This window comes from Saccoglossus kowalevskii, chromosome 19 (genome assembly GCF_978046115.1).
Source record: "Saccoglossus kowalevskii chromosome 19, keSacKowa6.1, whole genome shotgun sequence".
NCBI lineage: Eukaryota > Metazoa > Hemichordata > Enteropneusta > Harrimaniidae > Saccoglossus > Saccoglossus kowalevskii.
The window spans coordinates 32,185,793-32,197,815 of record NC_140659.1 but is presented as its reverse complement, the minus strand read 5'-3'; the positions used below and the strand labels follow the sequence as shown (position 1 = coordinate 32,197,815).

General features: G+C 42.9%; 1 protein-coding gene across 3 annotated transcripts in view; it reads left to right on the top strand.

The window, feature by feature from the left end:
- The window catches only part of LOC102802887 (A disintegrin and metalloproteinase with thrombospondin motifs 3-like), a 61,128-nt gene extending 50,074 nt beyond the window's left edge, over positions 1 to 11,054 (top strand). For all 3 annotated transcript variants that reach the window (XM_085494031.1, XM_085494033.1, XM_085494032.1), the window contains 2 exons: positions 505 to 643; positions 8,385 to 11,054. In XM_085494031.1, the coding sequence (XP_085350157.1) occupies positions 505 to 643; positions 8,385 to 8,524 (279 nt within the window). In that variant the 3' untranslated portion in view covers positions 8,525 to 11,054. The remainder of the gene's footprint in view (positions 1 to 504; positions 644 to 8,384) is intronic.
- Positions 11,055 to 12,023: the final 969 nt, after the last annotated feature.

Here is a 12,023-nt window from a genome sequence, read left to right as displayed (position 1 = left end):
ACATTGCCACATAGATTTAACTTATTAAAACCCTGTGAATAATTGTTTATAAATAAATAAACGCTGCTCGGACTGATAAATATGATATATAGAAGATAATATTTGATAATCGTAGTCCTAAATAACTATTAAAAATAGCTAGATGTTTCGAGCAATGGCTCTTTATCGATAGCATAGAAGAAAGTGTAATAACGTACAGATAGAATATAGGAACGTAAGAACGCGCATGAACTATAAGTTAGAATCACAAAAAATTCCACAATAGAACAAATAACGTGCCTTAGGTAGTGAGCTCAACAAATGAGTTGAACTGTTTGTTAATACCATGGGGTTCTTTAGTTTCAAGGCGGAATATAGTTTCCTCCTCGACACGCCTGAGATGATTTTCGTTGCCATTGACAACACATACACCAGAAATATTACTGTGAATAATTAATGCATTTACAGTACATGTACCCTAAGAGCTGTTATTGAAAAATGTTTTTGTTTTACTTTTTCATTCAGTGTTCTGTAACATGTGGCAAAGGCACACAACAAAGACAGGTTGTATGTGGAGAAACTGGAAAAAATGTGGAATTTATTTGTGAGGATCCAAAACCAGAAAATGAACAGACATGTGAATTAGAAGCATGTACTACAACAGGTAATTATATGCCCCTCAAATACACCGCTGCTGTGCCCCTCAAATACACCGCTGCTGTGCCCCTCAAATACACCACTGCTGTGCCCCTCAAATACACCACTGCTGTGCCCCTCAAATACACCGCTGCTGTGCCCTCAAATACACCGCTGCTGTGCCCCTCAAATACACCACTGTATCTGACACTACAACCACCACTGTTACCACTACACTACCATTGCCACTACTGCCACCACCACTGTATCTGACACAACAACCATCACTGTTATCACTACCACTACCATTGCCACTACTGCCACCGCCACTGTATCTGACACAACAACCACCACTGTTACCACTACCATTACCATTGCCAGTACTGCCACCACCACTGTATCTGACACTACAACCACCAGTTATCACTACCACTACCATTGCCACTACTGCCACCACCACTGTATCTGACACTACAACCACCAGTTATCACTACCACTACCATTGCCACTACTGCCACCACCACTGTATCTGACACTACAACCACCAGTTATCACTACCACTACCATTGCCACTACTGCTACCACCACTGTATCTGACACTACAACCACCAGTTATCACTACCACTCCCATTGCCACTACTGCCACCACCACTGTATCTGACACTACAACCACCACTGTTATCACTACCATTACCATTGCCACTACTGCCACCACCACTGTATCTGACACTACAACCACCAGTTATCACTACCACTACCATTGCCACTACTGCCACCACCACTGTATCTGACACTACAACCACCAGTTATCACTACCACTACCATTGCCACTACTGCCACCACCACTGTATCTGACACTACAACCACCACTGTTATCACTACCATTACCATTGCCACTACTGCCACCACCACTGTATCTGACACTACAACCACCAGTTATCACTACCACTACCATTGCCACTACTGCCACCACCACTGTATCTGACACTACAACCACCACTGTTATCACTACCACTACCATTGCCACTACTGCCACCAACACTGTATCTGACACTACAACCACCACTGTTATCACCACCACTACCATTGCCACTACTGCTACCACCACTGTATCTGACACTACAACCACCAGTTATCACTACCACTACCATTGCCACTACTGCCACCACCACTGTATCTGACACTACAACCACCACTGTTATCACTACTACTACCATTGCCACTACTGCCACCACCACTGTATCTGACACTACAACCATCACTGTTATCACCACCACTACCATTGCCACTACTGTCACCACCACTGTATCTGACACTACAACCACCAGTTATCACTACCACTACCATTGCCACTACTGCCACCACCACTGTATCTGACACTACAACCACCACTGTTACCACTACTATTGCCACTACTGCCACCACCACTGTATCTGACACTACAACCACCACTGTTATCACCACCATTACCATTGCCACTACTGCCACCACCACTGTATCTGACACTACAACCACCACTGTTATCACTACCACTACCATTGCCACTACTGCCACCACCACTGTATCTGACACTACAGCCACCACCACTGTTACCACTACCATTACCATTGCCACTACTGCCACCACCACTGTATCTGACACTACAACCACCACTGTTACCACTACCATTACCATTGCCACTACTGCCACCACCACTGTATCTGACACTACAACCACCACTGTTATCACTACCATTACCATTGCCACTACTGCCACCACCACTGTATCTGACACTACAGCCACCACTGTTACCACTACCATTACCATTGCCACTACTGCCACCACCACTGTATCTGACACTACAGCCACCACTGTTACCACTACTATTGCCACTACTGCCACCACCACTGTATCTGACACTACAACCACCACTGTTATCACTACCACTACCATTGCCACTACTGCCACCACCACTGTATCTGACACTACAGCCACCACCACTGTTACCACTACCATTACCATTGCCACTACTGCCACCACCACTGTATCTGACACTACAACCACCACTGTTACCACTACCATTACCATTGCCACTACTGCCACCACCACTGTATCTGACACTACAACCACCACTGTTATCACTACCATTACCATTGCCACTACTGCCACCACCACTGTATCTGACACTACAGCCACCACTGTTACCACTACCATTACCATTGCCACTACTGCCACCACCACTGTATCTGACACTACAGCCACCACTGTTACCACTACCATTACCATTGCCACTACTGCCACCACCACTGTATCTGACACTACAACACCACTGTTATCACTATCACTACCATTGCCACTACTGCCACCAACACTATCTGACACTACAACCACCACTGTTGCCACTACCATTACCATTGCCACTACTGCCACTAACACTATATCTGACACTACAGCCACCACTGTTATCACTACCACTACCATTGCCACTACTGCCACCACCACTGTATTTGACACTACAACCACCACTGTTACCACTACCATTACCACTACTGCCACCACCACTGTATCTGACACTACAACCACCACTGTTATCACTACACTACCATTGCCACTACTGTCACCACCACTGTATCTGACACTACAACCACCAGTTATCACTACCAATACCATTGCCACTACTGCCACCAATACTGTATCTGACACTACAACCACCACTGTTATCACTACCACTACCATTGCCACTACTGCCACCACCACTGTATCTAACACTACAACCACCACTGTTACCACTACCATTACCACTACTGCCACCACCACTGTATCTGACACTACAACCACCACTGTTATCACCACCATTACCATTGCCACTACTGCCACCACCACTGTATCTGACACTACAACCACCACTGTTATCACTACCACTACCATTGCCACTACTCCACCAACACTGTATCTGACACTACAACCACCACTGTTATCACTACCACTACCATTGCCACTACTGCCACCACCACTGTATCTGACACTACAACCACCACTGTTATCACTACCATTACCATTGCCACTACTGCCACCAACACTGTATCTGACACTACAACCACTGCTGTTATCACCACCATTACCATTGCCACTACTGCCACTACCACTGTATCTGACACTACAACCACCACTGTTATCACTACCACTACCATTGCCACTACTGCCACCAACACTGTATCTGACACTACAACCACCACTGTTATCACCACCATTACCATTGCCACTACTGCCGCCACCACTGTATCTGACACTACAACCACCAGTTATCACTACCACTACCATTGCCACTACTGCTACCAACACTGTATCTGATACTACAACCACCACTGTTATCACCACCATTACCATTGCCACTGCTGCCACCAACACTGTATCTGACACTACAACCACCAGTTATCACTACCATTACCACTACTGCCACCACCATTGTATCTGACACTACAACCGCCACTGTTATCACTATTATTACCATTGCCACTACTGCCACCACCACTGTATCTGACACTACAACCACCAGTTATCACTACCATTACCATTGCCACTACTGCCACCACCACTGTATCTGACACTACAACCACCACTGTTATCACTACCATTGCCACTACTGCCACCACCACTGTATCTGACACTACAACCACCACTGTTACCACTACCATTACCATTGCCACTACTGCCACCACCACTGTATCTGACACTACAACCACCACTGTTATCACCACCATTACCATTGCCACTACTGCCGCCAACACTGTATCTGACACTACAACCACCACTGTTATCACCACCATTACCATTGCCACTACTGCCACCAACACTGTATCTGACACTACAACCACCGCTTTTACCACTACCACTGCCATTACTGCCACCACCACTGTATCTGACACTACAACGACCAGTTATCACTACCACTACCATTGCCACTACTGCCACCACCACTGTATCTGACTCTACAACCACCACTGTTATCACTACCACTACCATTACCATTGCCACTACTGCCATCACCACTGTATCTGACACTACAACCACCAGTTATCACTACCACTACCATTGCCACTACTGCAACCACCACTGTATCTGACACTACAACCACCAGTTATCACCACCATTACCATTGCCACTACTGCCATCAACACTGTATCTGACACTACAGCCACCACTGTTACCACTACCATTACCACTGCCACTACTGCCACCACCACTGTGTCTGACACTACAACCACCACTGTTATCACTACCACTACCATTGCCACTACTGCCACCACCACTGTATCTGACACTACAACCACCACTGTTATCACTACCACTACCATTGCCACTACTGCCACCACCACTGTATCTGACACTACAGCCACCACCACTGTTACCACTACCATTACCATTGCCACTACTGCCACCACCACTGTATCTGACACTACAACCACCACTGTTACCACTACCATTACCATTGCCACTACTGCCACCACCACTGTATCTGACACTACAACCACCACGTTATCACTACCATTACCATTGCCACTACTGCCACCACCACTGTATCTGACACTACAGCCACCACTGTTACCACTACCATTACCATTGCCACTACTGCCACCACCACTGTATCTGACACTACAACCACCACTGTTATCACTACCATTGCCACTACTGCCACCACCACTGTATCTGACACTACAATCACCACTGTCATCACTACCATTGCCACTACTGCCACCACCACTGTATCTGACACTACAACCACCACTGTTACCACTACCATTGCCACTACTGCCACCACCACTGTATTTGACACTACAGCCACCACTGTTATCACCACCATTGCCATTGCCACTACTGCCACCACCACTGTATTTGACACTACAACCACCACTGTTATCACCACCATTGCCATTGCCACTACTGCCACCACCACTGTATCTGACACTACAATCACCACTGTCATCACCACCATTGCCACTACTGCCGCCACCACTGTATCTGACACTACAACCACCACTGTTACCACTACCATTACCATTGCCACTACTGCCACCACCACTGTATTTGACACTACAACCACCACTGTTATCACCACCATTGTCATTGCCACTACTGCCACCACCACTGTATCTGACACTACAATCACCACTGTCATCACTACCATTGCCACTACTGCCACCACCACTGTATCTGACACTACAACCACCACTGTTACCACTACCATTACCATTGCCACTACTGCCACCACCACCACTGTATTTGACACTACAACCACCACTGTTATCAACACCATTGCCATTGCCACTACTGCCACCACCACTGTATTTGACACTACTACCACCACTGTTATCACCACCATTGCCATTGCCACTACTGCCACCACCACTGTATCTGACACTACAACCACCACTGTTATCACTACCACTACCATTGCCACTATAGCTACCACAGGCATCATGGGGGAGAGGGGCTTTGCATGTACTTCCGATATAATACAATGCAATGAAGTCAGATAAAGTGTATTATTTTACCCACCACTACTACCATCACTGTCTACCACCCATTTCCACCACCCCCACTCTACCATTCCTATGCACCACCCCTATCCACCAACCCTCTCCACCACCCCTATCCACCATCCCTCTCCATCACCACTATCCACCAGAACAATCTACCACCCATTTCCACTAACCTCCTCCATCACCCCTCTCCACCAACCTTCTCCATCACTCCTATTCACCAGCCCTATCGAACAAGAACTATCCACCAGAACTATATATGTACCACCCATTTCAACGAACCCTTTCCACCACCCCATCCACCAGAACTATCTACCACCCATTTCCACCAACCTGCTTGATCACCCCTATCCACCAAAACTATCTACCACCAATTTCCACCAACCAACCCTTACCATCACCTCTCCAACAGAATTATTTACCACCCATTTCCATCAATCCTATCCACCAGAACTATCTACTACCCATTTCCACCAACCCAGAACTATCTACCACCCTGTTCCACCAACCATCTCCATCATACCTATCGACCAGCACAATCTACCAACCATTTCCACCAACCCTCTCCATTACCCCTATCCACCAGAACTATCTACCACCCTGTTCCACCAACCCTCTCCATCCCCCCTATCCACCTGAACTATCTACCATCCTGTTCCACCAACCCTCTCCATCACCCCTATCCACCAGAACTATCTACCATCCTGTTCCACCAACCCTCTCCATCCCCCCTATCCACCAGAACTATCAACCACCCTGTTCCATAAACCCTCTGCATCACCCCTATCCAACAACCCTATCTACCACCCTGTTCTACCAACCCTCTCCATCCTCCCTATCCACCAGAACTATCTACCACCCATTTCCACCAACCATTTACATCACCCATATCCATCACCCCGCTTTACCACCACCACTATTCACCATCACCCCTCTCCACCACTATCATCCACCATCATTTTCCATCACCCCTCTTAATCGCCACCCCCCCTCTTTACCACAACTATCCACCACCCCTGTCCACCGCCATTCACCACCGCACTTCACTACTACCACTATCCATCACCCGTGTTCACCACCCCTATCCGCCACGCCTGTCCACCACCACTATCCACTACCACCATTGTCCACTACTACCGCCATTCACCACCACACTTCTCTACTACCACTATCCATCACCCGTGTTCACCACCCCTATCCACCACGCCTGTCCGCCTCGCCTGTCCACCACCGCTATCCACCACCACCATTGTCCACTACTACCGCCATTCACCACCACACTTCTCTACTACCACTATCCATCACCCGTGTTCACCACCCCTATCCACCACCACCATTGTCCACCACACCTGTCCACCACCGCTATCCACCACCATCAATGTCCACTACTACCACCATTCACCACACTTCTCTACTACCACTATCCATCACCCATGTTCACCACCCCTATCCGCCACGCCTGTCCGCCATGCCTGTCCACCACCACCACCACCATTGTCCACTACTACCACAACATCTCTCTCTACTACTATCCACCACCAATATTTATCACCACCTCTCTCTACCACCACTATCCACCACCAATATTTACCACCACCTCTCTCTACCACCACTATTCACCACCAATATTTACCACCACCCCTCTCTACCACCACTATCCACCACCAATATTTACCACCACCTCTCTCTACCACCACTATTCACCACCAATATTTACCACCACCCCTCTCTACCACCACTATCCATCACCCCTCTCTACCACCACTATCCATCACCCCTCTCTACCACCACTATCCATCACCCGTGTTCACCACCCCTATCTGCCACGCCTGTCCACCACCACCACCACCATTGTCCACTACTACCACAATTTACCAACATCTCTCTCTACCACCACTATCCAGCACCAATATTTACCACCACCTCTCTCTACCACCACTATTCACCACCAATATTTACCACCACCTCTCTCTACCACCACTATTCACCACCAATATTTACCACCACCCTCTCTACCACCACTATCCATCACCCCTCTCTACCACCACTATCCATCACCCCTCTCTACCACCACTATCCATCACCCCTCTCTACCACCACTATCCATCACCCACTACTATCCATCATCCATCAGTTCCAAACACTTTTTTGTAGTGAGATAAGATAAATTTTATTGCAGCCATATTGAAAACAAATATATATAATGGTTAGAAACATTTTCAAACATTGTGAAAATTTTATTGTTTTCAGATTCTGGAGGTAATTGCCTTGGAGACAAGTCTATATTCTGTAGTTTAGAGGTGCTGAGTGTTTACTGCTATCTTCCTGGATATAGTAAATTATGTTGTCGAACATGTAATGATATACCCACACAAACTCCTGGAAAATAAGCTCACAATGTAAATCCATAAATTATTTTTCAAAAGAGACCTCATTTATACTGAAATATGCATTTATTTGTATATATGAATATTCTTGAAGTATATGCGATCCACGCTATTGGTTAATTCATGTGTCATGCTCATGTGATCTCAACAAGTGATTGCCACCTCAAGTGATGGTAAAAAAGAAGTCTGAATTCATGGATTTATGGAACCTCACAGGGATTTTATAAACTTAAAAAAGTACATAATACATTTTTTGTTTGTTTTTGTTAAAGATTCCAAGATCCCTAAAATGATGATGTTCCTTTGTTTTCACCTGTCATATATGTTTTTAAACTCCTTGGAATTCATTCAAATTTAAAATTTTGAATCTCTGTATATCTCCATTTTTGTGTTGATTACACATGTTATTTACAGGAAATAAACAAGATTTTTGAAATATATACGCCAGATATGTTCTGTGAATTAACCCATTTACCTTCAATGTCAAGTTGTATCATTTCGCACAAAATAGTCCCATGTCCAAAAATTAAAATGAATATTGAGAAATCAATCCTTGTAGCCAATGGGGAATAATGTTCCTTTGGTTCAAAATTATTAAAAAAAATATAGAAAAGTATTTTGACGGGAAAGATTATGATGCTCGAATGGGTACCAATTATAATTGTACTTTATTATCTAGGTACAAGATTTTTTTTTAAATACCATCATATTTCTTTTTTCATTGATGTGCCTGGTATGTATATAACTACTTAAGATTATTTGATTCCCCAAAACATTATGTTATAAACTGTATTACTTTTATTTGAATTTAGATCTCGGATATTGAGTGTTTTGTGGTACTAAAACTCTGTACTAGTTTCTGTGTTTTATAATCCTTTTGAAATAAGGACACATTGACTGTTTACCTCATTAGCATTTTAAATAACATATTAATTATTCATGAACAACAGCTGCATTTTCTTATTATAGGATTTATGAATATACATGTAGTTGAAAGCTTTGTTATTCCTTATAAAGATTTATGAATTATTCATGAGCAGGTGTACATTCCTTATATGGGTTTATGAATTATTCATGAGCAGGTGTACATTCCTTATAGGGGGTTTATGAATTATTCATGAGCAGGTGTACATTCCTTATAGGGTTTATGAATTATTCATGAACAGATGTACATTCCTTATAAGGGGTTTATGAATTATTCATGAGCAGATGTACATTCCTTATAGGGGGTTTATGAATTATTCATGAGCAGGTGTACATTCCTTATAGGGGGTTTATGAATTATTCATGAGCAGGTGTACATTCCTTATATGGGTTTATGAATTATTCATGAGCAGATGTACATTCCTTATAAGGTTGCAAAGAAAAAATAAGGTCACTTTTTAGTGTCCCCTACATTTCCATGAAATGACAAGAATATTTATTGTATTTATTTTTATATATTTGCCGATTGGGGTTGATATTAGACCTTTGGTCACCATCTCTGTTAGACGTTAGTAAACTTTACCTAAAGTTTGGATAATTGTATGGTATCAAAATCATCTCTAAATCTGTGACAAAAAATGGAGATCAGTTTGTGAAAATTCAAATAATGGTATTTGTTGAACTTTGACCTTACTGACTGACATGACTTTGTTGGTCATTCAAAAAAAACATGCCACTTTCACACAATTTTGATTTGGCATCAGTTTTCTGTTCTCGGCATCCCTATTAGTGAGGGTGTGCTTGATTCTGCTTGATTCTCTTAAATAGTAATCATGAAATACATTCAGTAGCGTTACATATGTTGTCTGAACTGTAGATGGCACATTAAGTTATCGCATCAAACACTACCACCTATTGATCATCAATTTAAGTTCATATTTTTGTGTTATTATATAAGTTTTACTTCAAATGTTATTTATGCAACGCATCTGTGACTGCCATTTATATTTTATGTTACTATATATTTTTTTTATGTGTTTTTTTTTTTGTAAAATAAGCAGTGGAAATAACTGTTTTCTTTCCATTAAAATGTAATTAACTTATTATAACTCTCTGTCTAAATCATTACTCAAAATCCTTTCACCACCAAAAATCATTCCTAACATCCCTTTCCCAACAAAATCGGGATTTAATTGATTTTTTTATCTGCTATCGTAAACATGTATTATAAAAACTAATGATATTTCTCATCAAGGCTATCACATGGTGCATTGCAGTAAATGGTTACCATGGAGGATAAACAAAATATTTACAATGCATTCTGGGATGGGTGGGTGGTTCGTTTTTGTGAAGTTAATTAAACTTAAATAGCAGCCAATTTAGTTTTTAGGTTATAAATGTTTTTCTGTAACAGCCATTCATGTGTAAGTTGAACTAATATTTGTTGAGGAAGAAGATATTGCAGAAAGTGAAGAACGTACTGTCCACCATTTTGTAAATTGTTCTTTATAAATTCTACTGTGGCTGATCACTTTAAAAGATGTAATATATTACATAATGACAGTAAATTGGTCATAATCTCTATTCAAATAAACCACTGTTCTTTTAATACCTAGTCATTGATGTTGTTTATAAGATGAACCACTAGGATGCAAGTTATCACGTGGCCACATGCACAACTGTTTTCTGCACAGTGCACATACCCCCCCCCCCACTCGTGGGGTTTATTTGTTGCCCTATTAGTTTATAAATTCTGACACAGTTTACATCAACAAAATTTGCATTCTATAGTCGCGCCCAGCCCCATCAGTTGGGGAATGAGTTGATAAAACCACCTTCATTGAGAACAATGTCTAAAGATCATTTACACGATTATTTCTGTTGTAATGACTATTAATTAAAACATGTCTAATGACGTCACCAAGAAAATCATTTTTTTGGAACCATACACAACTTGAAAAACAAAATAACGTAATTTGTATGAGCAAAAATACATTCCCTAAGCCTTAACTGATTACTGACGTTGGTGGCGTGCTTGAAGTGCACTCGGTCGATTCTCTGAGATTGTATACCTGTCACCTCGTTATTCTCTCTCAAAATTGAGTGACCAATCTAGCTCTGTGTACAGGTCTGAGTATGTGGAGGTACCGTGAAGTCTCGATGTAAATATCATTCCTTAAACAAGCATGTACACAGGCCTAGGACCAAGATTACAATACAATCCCACACCCCAGCAACGCAATCTCATTGGATGGTCGTCGACGCTAACTGTAACGTTAGTGGCGCCCTTTGTCCCGCTTCTTAAAACAATTCTACCTAGTTTAGAATCAGAACTGATTTAATTGATTGACGAGGGTGATTTTGTGCTATTTCAAAAAAGCATATTAAATCAGATCTGATTATCGTGTATGTCACTATACTGTGTATTTTTAATAAACATTTTATATGGCATTATAAAACAGAAAACCAATCATCTGGTGGCTTTTAGTGCTAGTGGGAATTCATTTAAATAGAGGAAATTAGTCGAAGGTATTTCGTAGGAAATATTCCTTTTAGTGTGTTTTTTACAGTGTGGCGG